Source organism: Pongo abelii, chromosome 18 (assembly GCF_028885655.2).
Source record: "Pongo abelii isolate AG06213 chromosome 18, NHGRI_mPonAbe1-v2.0_pri, whole genome shotgun sequence".
Classification (NCBI taxonomy): Eukaryota; Metazoa; Chordata; class Mammalia; order Primates; family Hominidae; genus Pongo; species Pongo abelii.
In genome coordinates this window covers 7302571-7330028 of record NC_072003.2, presented here as the reverse complement: position 1 = coordinate 7330028, position 27458 = coordinate 7302571, and the positions used below count along the sequence as shown (strand labels likewise).

Below are 27458 nucleotides of genomic sequence, written 5' to 3'. Positions count from 1 at the left end.
GCTGCCATGCTGTAAGCACCTCTCTATCGTGGCACATGTGGCAGGGAATTGAAGCTTCTGATCAGTAGCCATTGAAGGGCTCAGGCCTGCCAACACACACAGGTGAGCCTGGAGACATCCTCCAGCCCCAGCTGAGCCTTCAGATGACACAGCACCAGCCAACATCTCAGCTGCAACATCAGGAGAGACCTCAAAAGATAGCTGTTTTCATTGGTATGTTTTGCATTAATTTGTTATGCAGCCATAGATAACTAATACATTAACCCAGAAAAAGGCACCATAAAAGGCAGATTTTAAACCTTTATTAGAGGTGAGAGAATTTGAAACGTTTGTAGCTTTCCTCAAAATAACTGAACACACTCAGTGTCAAACTGCGGCCTAGGAATCACTGTTGCAAAAGAAATGCATAATTATTCAGTGGCAATGAAAGGTTTTGCTTTAAATGAGAGGAGAAAAAAATCCTGTCTTTAGGATTCAAAACTACCCAAATCATGTGCCCTCCTCATAGAACTTCGGTCTCCAAGCTGGTGCTAACGCAGGGAAATATGGTTCTTTCCTGTTCATCAGCGTTTTACCCTCCAACCTTCTGTCAAGCTGGCGTGTTTTTTTCTGTTTTTTTTTTTCTTTCTTTCCAGAAAGCAGAAAACTAACAGCTTATCCTCAGATTTTTGTGCCAAATTCCAATCCAACTCCAATTCATCTAAGGATCCAGAAAGCCAGACAGAGGCCATGACATTGACACCTCTTGTCCTGCTCAGACCTCCAGGACTACCCCGACCAGGCTTCCAGGGAAGTGGAAGAGGAAATGCCCTCTCATGCATCGCAGCTGGTTCTCCACTGATTTCAACCCACTGGCCATCTGGTCTCTTCTCCCCGCTATGCACACAGTTTGGTCTGGGGAGTGGAAACTTTCCATAGGATTCATCATTTTTAATTTTTCTACTTTTTTTTTTTTTTTTTTTTTTGCAAACCAGGATGCATGAAGAGAGTGGAGGACATTGGCTGGTATGTAATATGTCAGTGCTAATCCACACATAGACACTGATGCACAGAAAATCCAGGACGCCGCTTGGCATGAGCCCAATAGAATCACTGCATATTTAAAAACACAGCCATTCAATTCTATTAGGATTGCTGGGTGTGGCCTTAAATAGGAAGGATAACCAAAAATCCAACCCAAGTGGTAAATAATTCCACTTAGCTTTTCTGCAGAATTTGTTCAAGAAAAAAAAAATCAAAGCTCTAAAGTAATCAAATACAGTTTCATTTTAATGAACTTTATTCATTTTGCTTAATAATGGGACACAAAACCTCCTACTAAGTGCTTCATTCATGTATATGTGTCTATATATGTATATATATATATATATATATATATATATATCTCCATGGATATATATATGGATGATATATATATCTCCATGGATATATATATGGATGATATATATATATATCTCCATGGATATATATATGGATGATATATATATATATCCATGGATATCTATGGATGATATATATATATATATCCATGGATATATATGGATATTGAGGTACAGTGTACATATAGCTTGGGGCAGGGTGCAGTGGCTCACACCTGTAATTCCAGCACTTTGGCAGGCTGAGGTGGGCAGATCCCTTGAGGTCAGGAGTTCGAGACCAGCTTGACCAACATGGTAAAACCCTGTCTCCACCAAAAATACAAAAATTAGCTGGGTCTGATGGTGCACACCTGTAATCCCACCTACTCAGGAGGCTGAGGCAGGAGAATCACTTGAGTCCAGGAGGCGGAGGCTGCAGTGGGCCAAGATTGCACCACTGCACTCCAGCCTGGATGATAGGGTGAGTGAGATGCCATCTGAAAAAAATAAATAATAAAATAAAATAATAAATAAATATAGGCTTGCTTCCAATATATTCATAAGCAAGTATACATGAAAAAGTTTAGAAAATATGGTTTGCAGAGTCATTCCCCTGCCAAAAAAAATAGGGATATCTGCAGAATGGAGCCCTGTGCTTCCCATCTTCCCTAACTTCCTACAGCAATAATGTATCATGCCTAAGTATACAGACCTAAAGAGTCCTCACAATGGGCCCTTAACTGAACCAAAAATGCAAGTCTTTTCATTAACGTTATGCACATTGAAATGCATTCTACAGGCCAGGTGCAGTGGCTCACACCTGTAATCCTAGCACTTTGGGAGGCCGAGGCGGGCAGATTGTCTGAGTTCAGGAGTTTGAGACCAGCCTGGACAACATGGTGAAACCCTGTCTCTACTAAAATATAAAAAATTAGCCAGGCGTGGTGGCGGGCACCTGTAGTCCCAGCTACACAGGAGGCTGAGGCAGGAGAATCGATTGAACCCAGGAGGCAGAGGTTGCAGTGAGCCGAGATTGCACCACTGCACCTCAGCTTGGGCGACAGAGCAAGATTCCGTCTCCAAAAAAAAAAAAAAAAAAGAAAAGAAAAGAAAAAAGAAAGAAAATGCATTCAACGGACTTTTTTTTTTGCAAATGACCAATAGATACCAACAGTAGTATTCCACTGAGTTAGTAAAATTGAAAACTTGAAAGTATTATTGAAAAATCAACATAAATTATGACAAAAGTTTACTAAGGACTATAATTAAATGTTGTACCAAGAGGTCTAGCTATCAAGAACTTCACAGAAATGTTGCAAATATTCTCCCACAAAAACTCATGCACACGGCTTTCATTCTTGGAATTTTCAGGAAGGACTTTCTGATCTCATGCTATTATCAAAGTTGTTAAGCGGGACTCAATTCAATGTTTTAAGAAAACATTATTGTTGTGGTTTTATGGGGTTTGGTTAATGCTAACACTTTAGCATTAACTGCACTTTTTTCTGATAATTTCTAAATAATTGGACTTTAAGACATATAGAGATTGTGACTCAAATAAATGCATATTCCTACTGCTAGGTAAGAGGTAAGTATCTCTCCCACCAAATACAGTTGCACCCCAATCCTTCAACACTACTGAGCTTTCTGTGACCTCTCTGTCTTCCCCCACCTCCAACACATAGATTCCCACCAGAAGGTTAAAACAGGTGAAGTGGTTGGGTTGTAGTATCCTTTTTCCTTGCCTACTAGGGTCATGGTAAAAGAGTCTGAAAGTTATTGTTCTAAAAAAGATGGGCTCTTACTTTTTTGTGCGTCCCATATAGCACTTTGAGAATGTGATTTTTAAAAAGCTATGAGCCTTCTGCCCAGATAAAAACGTTTATTCTTTAAATTTTAAATGCAATTTCAAGCCCTTGAAGTTCACTGGTACCTCCCATCTAAGTTAAAAATTCCTTTCTCAGAAGAGGAAATAGGAGAGTGTTTTATTTGTCCCTATTTCTCATAGACTAAATCATCTAAAAGTGGAGAAAGGAAAACATTCCCAGCAGTCTGAAAAATAAAAAAGAGACAGACACTGTCTGACCCGGGGCTTTTCTTTCCAAGATTATTTTTCTCTATTTTCTTAGAATCAGAAACAGGCGATGACTTAAAAACTATCTAAGTGATAGGTATTTGCAGATAGGTTCATCAAGTTACTAAAGCAAATTACCAAGTTACCACACAATTCCATGGGAGTTTTTCCACCCCTCCCCAAAAAAGCAGTGACAAAAAATAAATAAATAAAACATTATGCTAGAATGGATGGTTCCATGGTGCCACCTAAAAGCATTTTCAACTCTGAAATCCGTGTTGCCTTCCCAGAGCAGCGTGGCCTCCATGCCTTTATACATCAGAAGTTACTTCTGGAAATGTTGGATGGTTCAGTTCCCCATTTCTTTAAAGCTCCCTCACATGCCCTGTGCTGAGAAGTGACACCATTCCAGTAACGTCCTACAACTTCTCAATGTTCTTTGCTGAGGGAATTGTCTCAGTTCCCATTGTACACAAAATGTTTTGTGTCACCCTCAGGTGGCTGCCTCCACCAGGCTTTGAAGGGAGGGGATTAATTTTTGGTGGTGGAGGGGAGAGAGATGTTACTACAGGAAAACAATAATACATAGGACGATAGCATATGTAAAGCACCTTGGGAAAGAGGAGTATTCTTCAGGCACCCAATTACTGTTACACAATAAGATCTTAACTCCAAATGCTTTAATAATAGACATTTCTTCCCATCTATCAAGCACTTTTCTCAGAGTAACTGAAAAATAAGCTAATACCTCATGATAAGCTTGCCTCTTTGGAAAGCGTAATCCTTCTTCTCAGCCAAAAAGGCACCATGTAATAGGGGTGGCAAATACATTTCATTTCACGTAGTAATTCCAATTGGTTGACAGTCTATGCCTAGAGAGATGCACTGAGGATTCTAATAAGGTGACGCTGATGAGGGGGAAAAGAATTGATTATCAATGTCTGCCACGTGCAGGGAGCTGGGAGGGCTGACGCCTCCCGCTTGCCATTTTGATGTAGAGCATTACTGAGCACCAAAGGAAAATGCAGGAATAGAAAAGCTGTATAATATATAAGCTGGGCTATAGTTGGGAACATAATTTTTTATAAGTCTACTTTACCAGGCAATTTTTCAAGGACGTTTCTAAACTACATTTTAAAAGACAAAGTCTTGTTGGGCAGTGGTACTGTGATCGAATGGAGGATGAAATGGTTTGAGTAATACCATCTTGTTTCTTCCTAGACTGGTGTCTGCCGCAAGGGGCAGCCCATCTGTTCCATCCTTGGGGAAGAACTAAATGAGTGTCCCTTGGCTGAGACGGCTGAATGGAAGATGCCCTGACATCAGCCACCATGTGTGTCCTCAAATACAGGTCTCTGGTGTTATGCTATGGATGCCCACAGCATATGTGCTCTTTGTCTGAGTTAGTGGGGCAACCTTCTACCCCAGGGACATTTGGCAAAATCTGGAGACGTCTTTCATTGTCATGGATGGGTGAAGGGTGTGCTGCTAACATCTAGCAGATAGAGGCCAGGGATACTGTTAAACATCCTACAGTGTACAGGACAGCCTGCACAACAGATAATTATGCAATCCAAAAGGTCAACAGTACAATCAGGTTGACATTGAACTCATTGTAACTGAACAATACGCTCTCGGCTGCTTAAAACCCACCACAGCATCCCAGCTCAATGGTTAAGCCTGGAGGCCCTGAGTGTGAATCCTGAGCTGACCATCCACCCTGTAACCCTAAGCAAAGCACCTGAGGTCTCTCAGCCCCCACATCCCCATCCTAAAACAGGATGAGAGCAGGGTCTACTCCACAGGGTTATTATGAGGACAAAGATGTGAAAGTGGAATTAAAGATCTTAACAAACTACTTGGCAGATGGAAAGTGTTAGCAAAAAAACAGCAATGACAAGAACTGCAAAACATTCTGTTACGGTTTGAATGTTTGTGTCCGCGCCAAAATTCACGTTGAAACTTATTCTCCAATGCAACACTATTAAGGACTGTTTAGACCGTGAGGACTCTGTCTTCATGCATTAGATGGGAACCTTACACAAAGGTTGGAGAAAACTAGTCAGACTCTTTAGCGCTTCTACCTTCCACCATATGAAGATGCAGCCAGGAAGCACCATCTTGGATGCAGAGCGGGCATCCCTCACTAGACATTGAACTTGCCACACCTGGACTGTGGACTTCCCAGCCTCCAAAACTATGAGAAAACAACTTCTCTTCTATTCTTTTCTGTTTTTTTTTTGTTTTTTTTTTTTTTTTTTTTTTTTTCTTGCGTGACAGAGTCTTGCTGTGTCACCCAGGCTGGAGTGCAGTGGCACAATCTCAGCTCACTGCAATCTCCGACTCCATTCAAGCAATTCTTCTGCCTCAGCCTCCCAAGTAGCTGGGATTACAGGCACCCACCACTACACCCAGCGAATTTTTTATTTTTAGTAGACAGGGTTTCAATAAGTAGGCCAGGCTGGTCTTGAACTCCTGACCTCAGGTGATCCACCCGCCTCGGCCTCCCAAAGAGCTGGGATTACAGGCATGAGCCACCGCACCTGGCCAGCAATTTCTATTCTTTCTAAATCACCCTGGATAAGCATTTTGTTATAGCAGCACAACTAGACTAAGACACTTCCAGTAGGGACATAATTCATGACAGTCATCACGGTAGCCAAGTCAGACTAGAATCACCACATAGCTTCATTTGGTTCTAAACCCCATTCATCCACCAACATGTAAGGGTGCAGCTCAGCCACAGCATCAAGTTTGGCAGTGTCTGTCAAAATGAAAGGCACGTTTCCTTTGACCTAACAATTTCACCTCTAAGAATGTATCCTACAGACATGTGTGGGAAGTGGTGGTGGTTGAAGATATTCCATGTAGCACTTCAATAATGGAAACAACATAAATATCCATCAAAAGAAGGCCAATTAAATAATGTAGAGTAAACATGTGCAATGGAATACTATATATCCATTAACAAAGGTGGAGCAGAAAAAATACACATGCATGTGCACACACACACACAATGAGAGGGAATAATCCTTAAAAGATATTCTTAATTTTTTAAAAAAGAGCAAACAATGGAACTATGCATTTCATATGCTATCTTTTGTTGGTATAAATATCTGTGTAAATGTTTGTATTTGCATAAAATATATATGAAAGGGTGCATGAGAAACTATAATAATAGTTGTCCCTAATAAATTGCAAGGAAAGTGCAAGAGAGATTTATTTTTCTCTGCATACTCCTGCATTTTTGAATATTGTACCATTTAATCAAAACTATTAAATAAATAAAGCAAAGCATCAACTATGCCCTGTTACATACATCATTCCCTGCCTAGAAACTACCCTACCTCTTTTGCACTACGTGCTGGCAAATTACCCCTTGCTTAAAATGAATAGTTTTTAATTATTTGAGTAAATCTTTTTCCTGTATAGATGCCCTCATTTTTGATCCAAACAATGTCTGTGGAGGAGCTAACTATTAGCACGCAATTTGTTGTGCTCACAGTAACAACGAAAACTGCAAGAGGTTCTCATCACAACTCAGATGACAAATCACAAGGCCATACCCAACCCTACACTACCTTCCTTTGCAAACTCCAGCTTTGAAATAAAGAGCTGTTATCAATTAGCAGAGCCAGTAGGTTCTCAGAAGCTAAGCTGGATCCTAAGCTATTACTGGCACCCGAACAACGGCTGAGAGAGAAGAAAAAAAAAAAAAAAGCTTACACTAGGTTTTGCATTTTGAAACCACTTTTCTGGGAAAAGACAAATTATAATACACAGATAATTTAGAGGATTTACCTTATGACATAAATTCTGCTGGTCTTTCTCCAAACCTAAAAAATGTTGCCTTGTGATCTTTTAATTTATAACTGTAGCAGAATATACTTGTGTTGTTTTTACTATCGAAAATAATTAATGTTGCTTTAAAAAAGTTAAAAGGAAAAAAAAATCAAATGGCAAGGGCACACTGACATCTGCTGGCATTTCATAAACTTTTTTTAAGACAAGCATTTTTGTTCCTGACACTGTTCTCTATTTATTCTTGTGCAATGAGGCACATCCATGGTCTCCCAAAATTATGATTCCCCAATAGGCTCCCCCAAATTATGTAAAGACAGGATCATCAAGGAAAAAACAGCTCAAGAGCCTCTTTCTCCCTGGAGTTGATCCCTTTCTTTCTTTCAGTGAAGCAATCTGGAGTGCTATGGAATTAATAATTGTATACATTTTTTAATAAGTAGAAGAGTTGAGTTAGAGGCAAATTAAATTCTCTGAGCTGGTTTCTCTGGTTGCATCTTTGTAAGCGGCAATTCCACTAATCTTTGTCTCAAAATGTTGAACAAATGAGGACACATGGGGACCACACCCTAACCTAGGCGAGTATGGGGAAAATAAAGCTAAATGTTTCTTGTTCCAAGGCCAGCAAGGAAGAAGGAATCTCAGAAGGAAGGAAGCAGCAGAAATGAAAGCATGGATAAAAGACAAGGACGCCTAAAAACAGAACCTTCAAGAAAGAGGCAAGGGGTCTCTGTGGTGCTAATAGAATCCTTGAAAACAGACTCCAAAATGCTGAAGTCCCCAAAGCATTTCCCAGCATTTAAAAAATCTCTGACAGTGACACAGAACCAGTAAGGGAACAATTCAGGGGTGGACTAAGGTGAACAAGTGACCTCCTCTTTCTCATGAGACTGTATGGTGTTATGAAGATATGGCTGGGGTCTACCTCCTGTGATGCTGTCACTCACTGAATGAACCATACGAACAGAAAGGGATCAGTCCAGGAGGAAGGATGTGAGGCAAAACAGAGCTATGCTCCGCACATGCTGTAAGCAGCATGCCCAGCAACACTGCCCCACATTCTGATGGGCTCTGAAGTCAGCAATCTCCCCACTGTCATACTGTTCGTGGCTGCTTCTCTACTTTCTGCAATACATGCACATATGTGCATGCTACATACATGCATGTACATACACACACGTGCAGAGAGGTGCACAAAAATGCATGTTTGCACACATACGGAGATGTGTGTGCACATACAAATGTACACATCTACACATGCACACACAAAAGGCACACACATTGCCTTTCTTGCAGGGTGCTCCTTGTACCTTATTCTTGCACCAATCTTGAATATGCTTATAAAGAATGGTACCAGTTAAGATCTTGCCCATCTCAAAAAGAACACAGGGCACAGGCTCCTGAGAGCAAGGCTGCCTGTTCCGGCCTCTGCAGGCTTTGCCAGCCACATCCCTTCCCTTGCTCGCACCACCCCAGGCACGCTGGCCACCTTGCTGTTCTCAGGATGTGCAGAGCCCTCTCCTTCCTCCCCTGGGCTTCTGAACACACTGCCACCTCTGCTCACCATGGTCTCTTCTCTTCTCCCCACTGGTCACAGCTTGGCCCTTCTCATTCTTCAGGCCGTAGCTTAAATGTTGCCTAATACCTCTCCTTGGAGACGTTTCCCTGATGTTCCTACCAAACAGGGTCACTCACCCTTTTATTACATGAATGCCCCATTCTGTTGCCGTTTTAATACTTATGATAATGGGTAATTCTATTGTCTTTTTACCTGCATTCATGTTTCGTGTCAGTCTCTCTCACTACAGCATAAGTTTCACTAGGCAGAGATGATGTCAATATTGGTCAATGTACCCACCCCATACAATATCCCCAGTGCCTAACAGTGCCTGGCCCAGAGCATGAGCTCAAAAATGTTTGCTGAATGCATGAAAAAGGCCATAATTGGCCCAATAAAAGTGAAATGATATAGCATAAATAGTGCTCCAGGAAAATGTTTTTCAAAAGGAGAAAGTAAGAAAGAGTAACCACTTGCACAGTTGGGACTCAAAATTGCATTTCTCTAACTTCAGGTCTAGCTCAAAATACCAAGCACCGCACTATATGGTCCTATTTTCCAGGGTTCCTGGTGTTCTAAAGGGCTGTAATTTATGTATACCGTTCAATATTCACCTACCTTATATACCTTTATATTGCTTTCTTATTCAATATTTGAATATGTTCATGTTAGGTACCTTACAAAGGTATTATTTTGATACAGTAACATACATCACAATAAAAAGTGAAAATTAAAATAAGGGTAGAGAAATAAAACTGAGTCAAAAGTGAGGTTAATACTCAAAACCCACGCTATCAAATTCTATTTACTGCTGTGATTGAACTATAAAATCAGCTCTGAGCTTCCTAGCAGGCTTTGTGAAAAGGGAACATGGACAGGTATTCCACTTAGAAGTGTCTGGTACATAAATACCAATCAGAACCTGAAGAAAGGACAAACTCTTTCTGATCCTGAAACCGAAGCTAACACAGTAATAGCCAACAAAGTCCTCAAAAATATCAACATAGGGCTGGGCATGGTGGCTCATGCCTGTAATCCCAGCACTTTGTAAGGGAAGATTGCTTGAGCCCAGGAGTTCAAGACCAGCCTGGGCAACATGGTGAAACCACAACTCTACAAAAAAATACAAAAATTTAGAAACACGAAAATTAGCCAGGCGTGGCACATGCCTGTGGTCCTGGCTACTCAAGAGGCTGAGGTGGAATCACTTGAATCCAGGAGGCAGAGGTTGAAGTGAGCCATGATTGCACCACTGCACTCCAGTCTGGGCAACAGAATGAGACTCTCTATCTCAAAGAAAAATAACAATAATAATCATAGCAAATAACATTAGAGAGTTGAATTCTTCATAGCTTGCTTGTCCTGCTGTATTCTTACCAAGAAGTTCTTGGTTCTGACCCCTCACCTATATTCAATAACATGTTTTTCTTTCCTTTTTTTTTTTTTTTTTTGAGATGGAGTCTCTCTCTGTCGCCTAGGCTGGGGTCCAGTGGCGCGATCTCGGCTCACTGCAAACTCCGCCCCCGGCGTTCACGCCATTCTCCTGCCTCAGCCTTCCGAGGAGCTGGGACTACAGGCGCTCGCCACCATGCCCGGCTAATTTTTTGTATTTTTAGTAGAGACGGGGTTTCACCGTGTTAGCCACGATGGTCTCTATCTCCTAACCTCGTGATCCACCCGCCTCGGCTTCCCAAAGTGCTGGGATGACAGGCGTGAGCCACCGCGCCCGGCCACGTTTTTCTTTCAAATGCTAGATTCAGCTGTAAAAATTCTTAAACTTTAAATGGTCTATCCATTTCCTATGTGCATATATAATGTCTAGTTTTTAAAATTTGGGGCTAATTGGCTTTCTTATACTATTTCTCATTATAAACTGACACCAGCAAAGCACAATTCAGTAGAAATAAGTTTATAGAAAGGGGTGGATGGTTCCTTGTCCTTGTTATGAACTTTTGAAGATTATTTTAAGTTTACACAGACAAAACCAATAAAGTTTCCTGAGCAAAATGAATGAAATTCACTAGGAAACAAAATATCTTTCCATAAACCACAGCACACTAACTAGGGAACCTTTTGTATCAAACAGTCATGGAGTGAGAGGCTATTGTCTGAATACCACAAAGTAAAAAAAAAATAAGAAGTGATTAGTTCAGAAGTCTGTGTGATTGCTGCTTGACTTAACTCACGCCCAGGTAGCCATCCTTGGAGACAGAATCATTTGCCTTTTAATAGACAAGTAAATAGAGGCTCAGAGAGGTGCAGTAACTGGCCCAAGGTCACACAGCCAGGAAGTGGCAGAATCTGGATCCACAAGTTAGGTGTACCTGGCTGCCATGACTTTGTCCTTTTGCACCTTGGCGCTCAGGGAATTCAGTCTTCTCAAAGCTTTTCTGACTCCAAAATAGCCCCATTCAGTGCCTTATCACCTTGAAGGCAAGATGCTTCTTATTTAACCAGCATCCTACCTGCTGTAATTCAGACTGAACAACCTCTCCAAATCAGAAATGAGAACTCTTTCTACAAAGAGCCTCATGTTCTTTTTTTTACAGATAGGGTCTTGCTCTGTTGCCAAGGCTGGAGTGCAGTAGCACAATTACAGCTCATAGCAGCCTTAAACTCCCAGAGCCAAGCAATCCTGTCCCAGCCTCCTGAGTAGCTGGGACTACAGGCATGAGCTACCACACCCAGCTAATTTTTTTTTTTTTTTTTTTTTTTAATAGAGACAGGGTCTCATTATGTTGCCTAGGCTGGTCTCGAACTCCTGGCTCAAGCAATCTTCCTGCCTCAGCCTCCCAAAGTGTTGGGATTGCAGGCAGGAGCCACCATGCCCAGCCCTCATGTTCTTAAAGAGAGGTATCAACCATGCCCTTTATTCTCCCCCAAGGAAACTCCTGCACTTTCTCTAACCTGTGAAAAGGACTATTTTCCCTCCACTGGGGAATTTCTGCATGCACACACTCCCTCCCTCCTCTTATCGGCCTTTGCAATCAACAGCAACCTGAAGTGGACTCAGCTTTCTAAGGATGCTGAAGAAATAGGTATGATATTTACAATGCAGTAACAGTGAGCCATGCCATGGACATCTTTAGGAGACTCACTTGAGAACACAGGCAGTGACCCAGAATCAAGACAGGGGGCTGGTCCCAAGGGAAACAGACACCAAGCCAATGCCCCTGGGATCTGACCAGGGCTACTGATGCTGAATCAGCCCTCTCAATCCCCTGCTCCGTCACTTTTCATAATGAGTCTAATAAATTAGTGTTTCTCTCTGCCAATCAATCAGAGCCCGTGCATATGGCTGCTGTCAGCATCCTCTGCAGGCAGAACTCCACACAGGGCCTCAAGTCTGTCAACGACCTCAACCGTACATTTGCAGCTATGCTGGGTTCTTCCCCCTTCACTGTCAATTTGTCACCTCAGTTACAGTCAAGAGGAAAATGTAGGAAGCACATTCTGGGACCAATTTGCTGCCCAAAGGGATTGTGAAATTCTAGCAACAAAAACAAGGTTAATAATGATATCATTATTATCAATGGATAATAGTAATTGTCATGATTATCATAGTCAGCCCCATGACTCCTACTTGCACTAAACACACACTAGGTGCCAGGCACTTTGCTAAAATAATTTACCAGGCTGATTAATCCTCAGACGGACTGTACAATGTAGTGATAATCTCCATTTGTACGGATGGACTGAGGTTCAGAGAAACTGAAGAAAGTGAAAGGTTATGGAGCTAGAAAGTGATGGAACTAGAAAGTGATGGAGCTGGGATCTCAAGCCAGACACACTGATTCTGAAATCTCAGTGAAATACCTGCACTGCCTCCTTCCTAGTACCTTATCACGGTGCCTCTGCTATTCCCTGCATCCCAAGCATGCCCTCTCCACACACAGCAGGGAAGATAACTGCTTGAGTCTGCAATCTCGGTTTGCCATTTAGTCACTGGGCCTCAGTTCCTTCATCTGTCGAGTGGGTATAATAAAGGGTTTCCCATGAAGAGTTAATGAAACGACACACAGGAAGCCCTAGCACAGAAGGAGCTTCCAGTAAGTGTTATAGCTATTAGGGTCCCAACCATGGTAAAAAGACAATTTTGAAAACCTCAAGTCCTCACCCTCATCTCTGACACTCTATATTCTAAAATTCACAGAAAAGAGACATCAACATCTTGGGGAAATGCAGAACTAGCAATGAACAAGGTGATTGCACAAGTTCATCTATTATGCTGGCAAAGATCTAATTTTGTTCTCAGAAGAAATGAAGAGGGAAGCTGATTCAGATGACGGTGATTAGATGGAGTGAGCAGTGGTTTGCACACCACATTTTGAGTGGCTATCAGAGCAGCTCCAGCTGTGACTGCATGATGCCCAAGGACTGCCTGTAACCAGGCAGGTGGTCTAACCGCTCCCTCAAAATCATACTCAGAGCGTGAGCCTAGATAAAGAGGCCAGAGATGCCCTGGGCAACCCAGGGCCTTGAGGATCCAAGGAGACAAACAACAAAACAAGAGCCAGATTGCACCAGTGCAGAAATCTAGCGAGGTCTTACACAACGATAAAGTAATATTGCAATAAATAGAAACAAGTGCCTTGTTTTCCTTTTGTGGCTCTAATGGGCTCAGCATCACTTCTCAGAGCAACTCCAGCTATGCAGCAAGAGCTCCCTAACCACTGCACACATTGCCTCCCACCCTCCCTTGTGTCTTACAAAGGCAGCAAAAGAGGCCACGTGCACAGTGATGAGCATCAGGGGCTGTGGACTCAGACTGTCGGGTTCAAAATCTTGGAAGTGCCTCTTACCTGCCGTTGTGCCCTTGGACAAATTGCTTAACACCTGCCTACACACCACTCTCTATCTGCAAAATGGGGATCTGAAAAGCACTAACCTCAAAGGGTGTGAGAAGCATCAAATGGAATAATTCATTATTTCCATATGGGGCTTCTGCTCTGTGCCTTGCACCACACTAGATGCTAAGGGGACAGTGATGTCCAAAGAGGTGTATGCATGGCCCACCTGCAGTTGACCATGCAGTGGAGTAAGAGAAAAAGGATAAAACAGAGTCACTCAATAAAATATAAGATGCCCCCGGATGGCTGTAAAAAAGGAGAATCCACACAGGGAAACAGGGACAGTTTCTCTAAGTCTGGGGCTTTTGTGCTGTAACCTGAAGGATGAGCAGGAAGCAAACAAGGTGAACTGCTGGGAGGGTGGGGGAGGCGATCACATGCCAGAAACACATAGCACAACACACAGCCATGAAGGTACAGTGCTTGGCTCACCTTGTGCTATGTAGGAAGAGTTCAATCCATGTACATTTATTCTGATGTTCATGGCACATATAATAGGTAATAATGGAGTTCCAGTATTGTGGATAAAGAGACAGTCAATGTGGGAGGAAAACTGGATTGTCCTAGTGTCCAAACCCTCCATCAAATTGCACCTCCACCTTCCAAGGGCAGGGTAGCCTCTGAAGATGGACAATGTCAGCTGCAGTCAGAACTCTCCATAAGCAGCCCACTTTGCACTGTCAATATCTGTTATTACCCTGGCCCACACCTACCAATGGGAGAATCTGTGGCCATACTCTGAAAGGGAACCTACCTGGACAGATGATGAATAAACAGCATCTGTGTGCAACTGTTCTCAGGGTACTCCCAGGAGAGATGTCAGTCAAGCCATCAAAAGGATGTGGTGGTGGGTGGGTGCAGCTGCTCATGCAGGCACACACGCACACATGATGTTGCCTCTTTGAAGGGAGGCCCCAGAGAAAGAAAAGCTAAGTAGGCTAATGTATACAGATGTATCCTCCCAGGGTCTTCCACCCTCACACAAAGAACATTACTGGAAAATGAGGTTCTTTTTCCCTATAAAGTAATCCCTCTTCTTGAATGAAAGATTTTAGCGTAAGCCCTAAAAAGTAGGTGGTGGTGGGGAATCAAGTTTAATTTCTCAGACGTTGCAAGTCTTACCTTTTCAGATGTCACTACGTCCACAGACCAAATTTGGTTATAGAAATGAATTGAAACTTTGAAAAAAAAGAGCTGGCTGGCCAGGAAGGCATGCTTGTTTAGTTACTCATCTCAAAAACACCTAACAATTTTCCCATAATGTTTAACGCATAAATATATCTTGGAACCTCTCTGCATAAAATCCCCCAATGGTTTCCCATTAGAATAATAGCCAGGCTCCCTTCCCAGGCCTCAAGGGCCTATAGGACCAACCTTCAACTGTATGATTTTGTCACTGTTCCAGCCTCTGGATCTTTGTGCTTGCTGGTCCCCTTCTCTGAAACGCCCTCCACGCAGACAACAATCCTAGAATGGAAGTCTGTCAGGACAAGGTGTCTGCATATATTGATCACTCTGCACTTGAAGTGCTTTCAATAGTGCTTGGCACACAGTGGGTGCCTGATGAACACTCAAGAATTCATAGAAAGTAGGGGTGAATGAGGCTGGGCGTGGTGGCTCACGCCTGTAATCCTAGCACTTTGGGAGGCTGAGGAGGCGGGTGGATTACTTGAGGTCAGGCGTTCAAGACCAGTCATGGGGAAACTCCATCCCCACTCAAAATACAGACACTAGCCAGGCGTGGCAGAGCACACCTGTAATCCCAGCTACTCAGGAGGCTGAAGCATGATAGTCACTTGTACCCAGGAGGCGGAGGTGGCAGTGAGCTGAGATCACGCCACTGTACTACAGCCTGGGAGACAAGGTGAGACTCCGTTTCAAAAAAAAGAAAGTGGAGATGAGTAGAATACTCATTGGATAAATGTATGGATCCATACAGATCAGCTACTTCTTTTCATGTACTTCTCAGGTCAAATCTCTCCTCTCTGGAATGTCCCCCCAAGTCACTATCACATTATAATTTTTGGAACCCTTGTCATTATCCTTATGAAAATATATTTCAATGTCTAGCTTATGACGTGGCTTCCCCCATGACAATATAAGCTCCAAGAAAGCAAAGTTCTCATCTGCCTTATTCACCAAGCACAGGGTCGAACATGTGGTACATTCCAAATAAATATTTATTGCATTAGCCACTCCTTCCCCTAAGACAACACACTCTTCTGTAGCAGCAGGCCACAGTCACCCACGTCTCTTTGACTAGAGAACAATGACAAACCAGTGGTAATGAGTGACAGTGCTTACAATGACTACAGATTCAAAAAATGAGGACAGTTGCCTGTGTATATAACTCCACGCGTCATTTTTCATAAAAACCCCTAGCCCTACGACCGAGTCTAACTGTGTTCACAGTTGACATCATCTGAAAGTGCTGGGTCCCCTTGTTTTGAAGCTCCATCACTGATTGATTCTTTAATTAAAGTTTTAATATTTATACTTGTGCCTCGAGGCAGTATTTTAAATAATGGAGGTAGACATTGGGAAGAGCCTCGTGGCTTCTTTAAAAACATCGCCTTGGTGTTTGAGGTCTCTGGCACGACGCTGTGGGCAAATGTGAAAGCGACGGATTAAGGGAAGATTTTAGGAAAGTCAGCCAGTATTAATTTGTGGATGGTGCTTACTGTGTAACTCCCATGCTGGGTGGCAAAGGCAGGACGAGCTGCCCTCTGTCCTTCAGAGCAAATGTGCTAGGATTTCAATAGTCTCCTTACACGCCACTGGGAAATCACTGCGTCTCCAAAGTATTTTCTGTGTCAAATACGATTTCCCTCTTAGAATGTGTTCATTACTCCACACATCAGCTTAAAGGATGCAAACAAAATGGTCTAATTTTTGGAAAGGTGAAATGTCAGATTCCTATACAGGGCAGACCCAATTTTCTGGATACAAAAAATATATATTATCAGAAAGGACTTTGATAACATATAATAGCTTGGGATGGTTCAAGCTAAAAGGACTAAGCTTATTTTTTTTTCTAAAATCATCAGAGACATGAGGATGTCTAGAAGACCTGTGCTCAAACCTTACAGGAGCAGGTTAAAAAAAATATATATATATAGCTTCAATTATAATGAGGAGAAAAATCGGGCAGAGTGGGTCAATTCTAGGAGGAGAAACCCGCTCAGACCCATGTTTCAGCTTAATTTCTGAGTGGAAAACTCTGTAGCTTCAGGGTGATGTAAAAAACTGTACGTTCTACGGACAGCAAGATTTATTACAACATTACTGAAACTTTATACCTGTTGATTAGATCATCAAATCCTCATTTCCCTGGCCCCTGAGACCCTGGCCACAACCTTCTACTCTCTGCTTCTATGAGTTTGACGATTTTAGATCCCCGAGTCCCTCATGGAGTAAAGGTAAATAATTCCTGGAGATCTCCTATACAACACTATCCTTAAAACAATCATGTATGATATACTTAGAAATCTTTTCATAGGGTACAGCCCATGTTGTGTTCTTGCCACAACAAAACTAAAATTCTTTCTAAAAACTGGATCAAGGTATTTGTGCATTCAGTTTGTTTATGGGCAAATGTGTGCCACAGATGTTTATATGTTTATACAATTAAATACTATCACAAATTGTTTAAATACTATCACAAGTTGTTTTTTTTTTCTTTTTCTTTGCCTTTTTTTTTTTTTTTTTTTGAGGCAGGGTCTCATTCTGCTCACCCAGGCTGGAGTGCAGTGGCGTGATATCGGCTCACTGCAGCCTCAACCTTCCTAGGCTCAGGTGATTTTCCCACTTCAGCCTCCAGGGTAGCTGGGATTACAGGAGTGCACCACCACACCCATCTAATTGTTTGTATTTTTTGACAGGGTTTTTGCTAAGTTGTCCAGGCTGGTCTTGAACTCCAGGACTCAAGCAATACGCCCACCTCAGCCTCCCAGAGTGATGGGATTACAGGCGTGAGCCATTGTACCTGGCCACAAAATTTTATATGTAAACATAGTAATTGCAATGTGTGAATCCCAGGATGAATGATAAAGCCACTTCTAATATCCTTCAATTCTTGTGTTTTCAAAATATTCTATGTATTAAATAAATGATGTTCTAATTAAAAAAAACACACACAGATTTGCTAAGGCAATACTTTCATCCCAGGGGGCCAAGGATATCAAGTCCTTCCAGTGGGTCAGAAGAAATGTACAACTGCTGCAAAAACTTAATTTCAGGAGCTTGTCAAGACAGCAAGTCAAATGCCACCAACCTATATCTTGACCAGTGGGTGGGCAGCTTGTCCGTGATCCTCCTTGGAACATGCAGAGAGCAGAATGGGAGAGCTTGAGGCTTCTGTTTCTTATTTAAAAGAAAATGCCTGTATATAAGGCAAGCCACCTGCCTTTCCTATACCATTTGGTGCTACAAGGCTCAAAAATTAGAGCAATCTACTTGAAAGAATAAAGAAAGAAAACTCATATAATTCAGGCACTTACCATGTGCCAAACTGTTCTAAATGTTTAGTGCTTTACGTAATTTACCCCCAAACCCTCTGAGGACAGAACTATGACAGAAACTCTGATTTTACAGGTGACAACCCGAAGCTCAGAGAGGTAAAGTAACTTGCCCAAGTTCACACAGCTGGCAAATAACGGAGCCAGAAGCCCTTTGCTCTTCTGGGCCATAAAGCTCCACTCTCTGGACCCCTAAGGTGTCACTTCCACTACTGCGAGGAATAATGACTTTTCTTCCTAACCCGAGGCAACCATAAGCTAACTTAAGGAAAGCCCAGGGGATTCTTCCAAACGGAGGGCCTCCCTGAGGAGCTCAAAGAGGACACAGGTTTTGAGTCAGCCCCACTTTTTACAAGCACAGCTACTGCCAGCACCACCTTTACCCTTCATAGGCCCCAGGTCCTTTGCTTCTGAACATAAAAGATCTTAGCTAAAAATAAATCTGCCAGTAGCTCCAGCCAGGGCCTCTGTGGTCACTTAAAAATTGAAAGAATCCAGGCCCTCTCATCTTTTTTTTTTTTCTCTTTTGTAACAAAGATAAATGATAAATGGAGGGGAGATGAACTAGGACAGGGAGCAGGGAAGGGATCTCAGGCTGAGGCATGTCCTAAACTTGGGTTGTCAAGGCCAGGCCTCTCTGCACAATGGAGTTTAAAAATAAAAACAAACAATCATTAGTCTAATAAAGGAAAACCCAAGTTAGGAGACATGATGTTTCAACTCAAACAAAGCTATTCCACCACACATCCCCCCACTTCTTTTCAAGTTCAACTGAAAAGACCCGCCTTTAGGGTGCCAATTGCCCAGACTGCCTGACCACGATTTCCAAGCTCTTCAGTAGCCGCACCCCAGATGTTCCCGTGCCAGCAGGTGCACGCCAGCTCTGGCCCACACAGGAGCGATGAGCTCCCCCAGCCCCCTGACCATTCCCTGGCAGCAAGGAATGGAGTTGGGGGCTCCAGGACAAGGTTAGATCGGGGTCTTCCCCTCCCTTGCTGAGTGGACAGCTTCCGGGCTCCGAGTGACACCTGGTCCCCGCAGCTGGCGCCAGGGAGGCTCCAGGAGCTCACAGCCAAGTGGCCTTCTGGGCGGTGGGGAGATGGGAGCGGCGCCCCACTAGCCCCGCCCTCGCCTCCATAGCTGGACAATTGGTTGATTGGAGCTGACAAGACCCCCCTGGCGTGCACGACAACGCAGGGCTAAGATCTGCTACCCCTGTGTTTCCTTCTCTGGGGTGAAACTTCTCTAAGGCTCCCAGGAACCAGGGGCACAGCAGGAGTTTCCCATTCGCAGGTTTCCTGGCTGGCCCCCTCCCCTGGGGTCGAGGTGGCACCGCGGGGCATTGATCCCAGGGCCAGTAAACACAGCGGCGCTCTCTCCACATAAGCGAGCCTCCTCTTCCCCTCCTCCCACAAGGGGTTCGGGGCACCTAAACGCCCTCCCGGGTCACTAAGATGCCTCCTCCTGCACACCCTGCGAGCGGAGGCAGCGGTCTGGGGGCGCGCTGAGTGCACGCTTGCAGTCGGCCAGGGAGACTAATCAAAGTGCGCAGGCAGGCTCCTGCTGCTCCTGGCACCTAGGACTCGCTCCCAGGAGGACGGACGAGGTAGCCTGGATGCTTCGGAGGGGTGCTCTGGGGCAAGAAAGGACGTGCTTCTGGAAGCGACGCACAAGGGGGCTCAGGGTCTCGGCACCCTGGGGATGGGGGGGGACACGCCTCGAGATCTTTCCACACACCCTGAAAAAGTTCCCGTCCAGAGCGCCCAGACTGACGCTAGGAGGAGGCCAGTTCTCGGGGACCTAGCGCTTCCCTCCGTGGGACCCTCTGGACCTGACCACCAGGTCAGGGTGGGTGCAGAGGCGATGACTCCGCCTGGACTTACCTAGAACTCCCGGCGAGCCCGGCTGCGGTGACGTCCTCGGCCCCAGACCCCCGAATTCCCGTGCGCTCTCTGCACCCCCAGCCACACTCACCATAAGCTGGAGGCGGCGGAAGGGGGTGCTGGCTTCTCACGCACTGTCCGCAACTTCGCGGGCAGGTCAGCCCCGCCCTGGCGCGCCTGCCTGGGCGCGGCGAGGGTCCGGAGAGGCGGGGACCCTGGCGGCCACTGGGTGGGGGTCTGGAGCGCAAGGACTCTCAATCCTGGGCGCGCGGTCCGCTCCTGCCCTCTCTGCCTGGACAAGAAGCTCAGAGTTCTCCTGCTCCGGACGCCGGGGCGGGGCCCACGGCTGGCTGTCCCCTCCAGATGTGGGGTGCTCGGCTCGGCTCACTCCTTCCTTCTTCAGCCCCGGAGGCGCGCGCGTGGGTCCAGCCAGTGCCGCCGCCTCTGCTGTTCCCAGGGCTGGCAGAGCGCCCCCGCCCCACCGCGGGTGCTGCTAGGGGGCTGGGGCGAAGGGGGAGGGATTCCCCTTCGCGAGTTCGGGTTTCCCCACCCGACGCGGCCCCTGGGCTCCGTCCGCCGTCCGCCACCCGCCGCGCTGCTTGGAGAACCACTTCAGCTCAGCCCAGCCAGTCCCACCGACTCTGGCTGGAGGAGGCGGCGGCAGCGCGGCTCGCACGGGGACTGGAAAGGAGGTGACCTTCAAACCCCGCGCTCGGGAGACCAGGAAGGGGGCTGGGGTGATCGAGGGAGCGGTGTGTGCACCCAGACGGCCAGCAAGAGCGCTTGTAGGAGGGCGGAAGAGAATAAAGAAGAAATCTTCCAACAAAAATATAGATTAGAAAATAAACAAAGGAGAGCCGGAGAGAGCACGAGAAAATGTGTGCATGTGTGTGTGTGCGTGTGTGTCTGTGTGTGTGTGAGCGCGCGACAAGCAGCGAGCAGCCCCGGCTGCGGAGCCAAAAATAATCCGGTGCGCGAGGGAGCGCCCCCTCCCCCTTCCCCTCGCCAGCGCCGCCGCCGCCGCGGTCACGCGTGCAGCCCTGGATTCCAGCGAGCGGCAGCGGACACGCGACCCGGTGCCTTGGTCTAAAGGGGAAAGAGGGTGAAAGTTGGATGCTGGGGCAATGAGCCCAGGACTTTCACCTGCGCCCGTTCTCGTCCTGGTGGTCCCCAGGTGGGCTCACTCATTGAGCACCAGCGCCCTCCTCCCAACCCCAATCAAAGTAGACAAATCCCCCCCAGAGACGCCAAGTGGAGGCAGCTTCTTGCCCCAGTCCATTTCTTCTCTGAGGAAGTTTTCTGGCAAGTCTTCAAATCTCGCGGCCAGGCAGAGATCGAGCCCTATCCAAGATTCAAAAAGTTCTTCAGGCTGGATGCGATTCAGGCTGGCCTGGGACGCCCCCACCCCTCACAGCTGGGCCTCTCCTGTCCTGCCCCCTTCCTTGCCACCTACTCCTGCAACAGACGCTGAAGAGGTCTAGGGATTGTCCTTCTAGCAGATGTCTTACAGCCAGAAGCCCCATGACGCCTTAATACACACTAGCACTTAATAAGCATTTACTTTCCACCAGATGCCGTTTTAAGCACTTTACATGGAGTCTTTTCAACAACTGAAAGTAGATACTGGAGGTTTATCCATTTCACCGATGCTTAGAGAGATTAAAGCAGTATTTCTCCCTTCCTGGGTCCCACTCTGGACTGGAGTGAGAAACTCTGCTCTTTCCCCACCTTTTCCTTTCCCTCCCTCCCTTCCTTCCTTCCTCCCTCCCTTCCTTCCTCCCTCCCTCCCTTCCTTCCTCCCTCCCTTTCTTCCTTCCTCCTTTCCTCCCTTCCTTCCTTCCTCCCTTCCTCTTTTTTCCACAAATATTCCAGGAGGTTTTGTTGTACAATAAAGTCAGTCTGAGGTTCAGTGAGTTGTAATTTGTTCAAGGTCACATAGCTGGCAAGGAACCAGGATTCCCCAGGCAGTCTACCTAATTTTATGTGGCACCACCCTGCCTTCTGAAGGGCAGATGGCATTGGACAAGGCCAGATTCCAGCATTGAGCACTTGATCTGAGGCTCCTGTTCATTTTCCCATCCTGTGATGTGATTGTGTTTGCACTTATACCATGCGTCCTCTTCTAAGAAATGCTGTAAGCTTGCCAAAAGAGGGGGCCATGTGATGTGCATTCCTTTGCACAAGATGTACTTGTATTTCCTAGTGCCCATCAAGGAGCAGATTCATTAAGGGTTCCTCTTGCAATCCTATAGGGCTGGGGTTTCTTTCAACCTCAGAATAAAAGAAAGGGAACTTCTGCCTATAACTGTATTACTTTTTAAAGCATGCAATATTTAATCATCATTTGAAAAAGTAAGTTTGCAAAATCCAGAAAGATATCTTTATCATTGGCCTCAGCGATTTTGCAATTTGGGTTGATTTTTACCATATGTTTCCTTAGGATTCTCTTTGATAATAATATATTTGTATGTAAGCAAGTTTTTTTTTCTTTATACTAGTCTCATCCTTCATTGATAGCAAAATGAAACCATAAATCTGGGTTGGTAACATCATAATTATTTCCCCCAGAAACTGTTTACAATGGGAAAACCACTGAATTTAAATGTAATTGTCTAGCCATGCAGGGAGATGAGATGGGTTGTAAAAGAGGTATTCTCAATTTAAAAAGCAAATTATCAATAATGATAGAAGAAATAAATGGCAGTCAATGGGAAATTCTGTTGAAATATACTGTTTTGTGCAAATTCACTAACAGGAATTGTTTCTCTATTCTCCTTCATTTTTTATTCCAGAAAGGAACAAATGAATGTAGTCATTCACGGCAGTAACATCAGCTGTTGTTTCATTAAAATGGGTAATTGCTAGGCCCTTTGATTATTTTTAATATATATATATATTTAACATCGGAAATGAAATAAAACATATTCATCTATCTGAAAATCAAGGTCAGCTTGAGTCTGATCTGATTTATTTATTGTAGAGTAGAAATAGGCTTAGATAGATTAGTGATGAGTGTCAGGCATGACTCACTGGTACCTGTATTGCTACATGGCTTAAGAATATGAGTGTGGGAGGCATCCATTACAATTTAAAACAAAATTAGAGTAAAGATCAATATGGCATGCCATTATGCTATTCATTTGGAAAGTATTAGTTTCTTTCTCACAATGACCTTTCGCATTCCAAGTATAGTTTTTCCTGTCATTTCTCCATGTTGAGCCACTGGAAGATAAATGAGAGGTGCTGAAGTTGACAGCTCCCAGGACAACCTAGGGCCAAGAATCGCCCTGCTATGGTTAGAAAGAACCTGGAGACTTTGGCTCCTCCTACTGGACATGAAAAATACTTTCCAATTTGTGATCTAAGCAAATGTCAAAAATGGTACCTTCCATAAAGCTGGTTTAAAAAGAACAAGGACTTTATAGCCTCGTACTTGGATGAGAGCTATCTAAAGTGTAAATTTCATCATCTTACTTTAAAACTTAGGATCTTCCTATAGCTCTTCATTATTCCCCAGGATAAGGTCTAAAGTTGTCCATGTGGTTGTTTACCAGCTCCTGGCTCTTTTTAAGTTGACTCTGTGACCCAGGAGGGCTTTTCTCTTGTTGTATACAATCTTTTGTATATGTTGTTCCTCCAACCAGGAATACCCTTACATACTCTTTTCCTGGATAGCTTCTGTTTAGTTTTTAGATCTCCATTTCAATATCACTTTCTCCCTGCCAATCCCTCACCTCCCTACCCATCCCCCCATACGCACAGATAAGGCCTTCTTGTGAACTCCTCTAACACCTCCATTTACCTTTACCCTGTCATTTGTCTCAGCTTACTGTAAATGTTCTCTTCTATTAAACTAAAAGGTCTTTACGTCAAAGATTTGTTCCCTGATGCACAGCACCAGCCACATAATAAGCTCAACAAATGATTGGTGAACCTTCCTTCTTCCCTGCAGTAGATTGCTGTCTAAATGGGCTAACCACTTTGGAATGAATTGAGAAGTCAACCTGCTCATCCATTTATGTAGTCCTTTGTTCTTTCAGTCATCAAACATGCATCCTTCTTGAGGCTAGTCCCCCATGTAAACCATTTAGTATATAAACTAGACTCCATTTCTGCACTCGAGAAGCTTATAGTCCAATAGCATATTCAAACACATAAATAAGTGATTGCAACTGTCTTAAAAGATTTGGCCAATACTGAACAGGAGCCTATAGCCAGATATGGCAGAAGGGCAGAAGGTCAGGCAAAGCGTTCTAGAGAAGATCATGTCTAAACAGAGAAGATAAATAGGAATTCCCCAGAGAGTTGGGTGATGGACATTCCCGAAGGAGAACACAGCTTATGAAAGTGCCTGAAGCAAAACAGCATAGCTCCTTCTAGGAACAGCAAATCTGTTCAATATAAATAGAATCATGTTGAAGTAAAGGCGCTGGACAGTGGTGAAAGAGCCAAGAGAGTAGAAGCTGGAACTAGAGATATGGGTTAGGGAAGGCTCAAGGCAGGCTCTAAAATGATTTGTAAGGCATATTTGCTTTATCACAGGCAGTGGAGACTGACTAGTTAGCTTTTCAAGATGCACCATTATCATAATGATTTCCACTGCCAGTGCTCTGGGTTTCACTCTGCCTTCACTGATGTTTCAATGACCATTTTCTCCATTATTATATTTGTTTAATAACTTTTCCAGAAGGTCAGTGTAAACATCCAGTGAATTCTAGGTATCTGTAGATTACTCCAAAGTACTCTAGGATTTTTAAGAGATTATCAGTGGTATATTAAACAGAATAGGAAAAGGATGAGAAAAGCAAGCTAAAAAATCTAAGATCTAAAAATCTAAGAAGGCCAGGGGTGGTGGCTCTTGATCATACCTGTAATCCCATCAGTCTAGGAGGCTGAGGTGGGCAGATTGCTTGAGCCTAGGAGTTTGAGACCAGCCTGGGAAACATAGTGAAACCCCATATCTACAAGAAATTTAAAATATTAGCCAGACGTGGTGGTGTGCACCTGTAGTCTCAGCTACTTGGGAGGCTTAGGTGGGGGGAGTGCTTAAGCCTGGGAGCTTGAGGCTACAGTAAGCTGCAACCACACCACTGTACTCCAGCCTGGGCAACAGAGTGAGACTTGGTCTCAGAAAAAAAAAAAAAAATCAAGTAGCCAAGCATCCTTTTATTCCTCCTCCCAAGGATACCTTTCAATAGCAGTCACAGAAGAGTTGATACAATACTCAAATGTATCCATAAATGACTCTGGATTCACTAACATGATTTGCACAATTTAAATATTATATAACACCTACTTTGCCCACAAGTTCTCAGTCTTCAGGCTTACCTGAAGGCTTTCTCACAAACGGAGTCAACTAATGAACTAATTAAAACAGTCAGTCTGAGGACCACAGCAGAATGGATTGCACCTTATATTCTCTGTTCCCCCCTCAGTTCTTGGGCACATGGCAGATACTCAATATATAGTTATTGACTGCTTGAACTAACTCACCATCTATCGTGTAGGTCAGGGTTTTGATATCAACGAAGGCATTTAATACTGAGAATGAGCTATCCAGTGTCCACAGATGAGGTCTCTTTTTTCTGAAAAGACACCAACTTTTACACTCTGTTTCAAAGTGTCTTTGAAATAATAGACATGATAGTTTTTCCTCTTCTACTTGGGCTCATTCCTTTTCCTCTCCAGCCTTCATCCCCTTAATAAGATGGAGAAAATAGTAATGGTAACAAAGATAGCACCTTAAGCAATGGTCATGATGATAACAAAAACAGCTACAAAAGTAACAAGCATGTGGTATTTACTATATAAGCTCTTTGATTGTATCATCTCATTTAGTCCTCACAGTGTAACTCTAGGTGTAAGTACCATTATGATTTCCTTTTTATTTATTTATTTATTTATTATACTTTAAGTTTTAGGGTACACGTGCACAACGTGCAGCTTTGTTACATATGTATACATGTGCCATGTTGGTGTGCTGCACCCATTAACTCATCATTTAACATTAGGTATATCTCCTAATGCTATCCCTCCCCCATCCCCCTACCCCACAACAGGCCCCAGTGTGTGATGTTCCCCTTCCTGTGTCCAAGTGTTCTCATTGTTCATTTCCCACCTGTGAGTGAGAACATGCAGTGTTTGGTTTTTTGTCCTTGCGATAGTTTGCTGAGAATGATGGCTTCCAGCTTCATCCATGTGGCACTATTCACAATAGCAAAGACTTGGAACCAACCCAAATGTCCAACAATGATAGACTGGATTAAGAAAATGTGGCACATATACACCATGGAATACTATGCAGCCATAAAAAATGATTTCCTTTTTAAATAGATGAGCAAACCAAAGCTTAAAAGGAGGAAATTCAGTGTCTTGCCCAACCTCACAGAGCTGGCTAGTGGTTAGAGCGGGACTCAAATCTTAGTCTGTTTTGTATCAGAGCCAGGTTCATGAGACATAAATCATGATACAGCTTGTCTTTCTGTTTACTAGGACTCATCTCCATGTAGCCAGGCTTACAATCATGTCAGTGATTCATGATCATGAGAGTGGAGATTCCTAACCGATTGGTCTTAGAGTAACAAAAATACAAAGGGAGTTTCAGTAATCTGCGGCACCAAATGGGAGCCTGCCTATAAAAAGAACACTTTGGAAACAAATATTTTGAGCTTCATCAGATTCAAGTAAAAATTTCTGATTTCTTGGCCAATAATAAGTAGAAACTAAGCTGTATCTTTGATTTAGGGCAGGCTATTTTATATGTTATTGAGTATAACTTTATGAAACATACTATCATTCATCTTTTAGAAATAAGAGAACAGAGCTCATGAGTAGGACAGCCTGCATTCATATCCCATATCTACTACTTAATAACAATGTGAGCTAAATAAGATTTTTAAAAAACATCACTATTCACTTCTCTGTACATAAAATGGGTACAATGACAACAATGATGATGATGATGATATAATTAACATATTAATAGTTACTATTAATACAATGGACAGTGCAGTTGATTCCCATCTCCAAATATGTTAACTATTCTCCTTGTAAGTGATTGCTTCAGGAACTGTCATAGGTTCCCAGTCACCTGATCTAGAAGATTGTTATCACATTTTAGGAAATATTTCCTTTATCCAAGTGAAAGCCACAGGAAAATAAATTTTTTTATTTACTTCCAGATGTTTTCTCATGGGATTTTGACCTCTGGACCCCCTCCCCACCCCCCCACAGGTACCTTGCAACCAGCCTGAGGACAAATTAATACTGAAGATGGCAGGGAAGGGAAGAATAAAGGACCAGTAACATCCAGGAAATTGTGAAGCTGCTAAATCAACTGGCTTCCAAAACTACCATACCGCTGCATTCCCTGTTCCATGAGATGACACATCCCCTTTTTGCATTAGCTTCTTGAAGA

General features: G+C 43.8%; 1 protein-coding gene across 20 annotated transcripts in view; it reads right to left on the bottom strand.

The window, feature by feature from the left end:
• RBFOX1 (RNA binding fox-1 homolog 1) overlaps positions 1-27458 on the bottom strand; it is a 2503848-nt gene that overhangs the window by 1693656 nt on the left and 782734 nt on the right. The window contains exon 1 of one of the 20 annotated variants that reach the window (XM_054533119.2): positions 20042-21733. The exons of 17 other annotated variants lie outside the window; for them this stretch is intronic. Coding sequence is in view for 2 of the 3 variants with exons in the window: in XM_054533118.2 (XP_054389093.1) it covers positions 20133-20135 (3 nt within the window). In the remaining variant the exon portion in view is untranslated. 20 annotated transcript variants of the gene reach the window in all.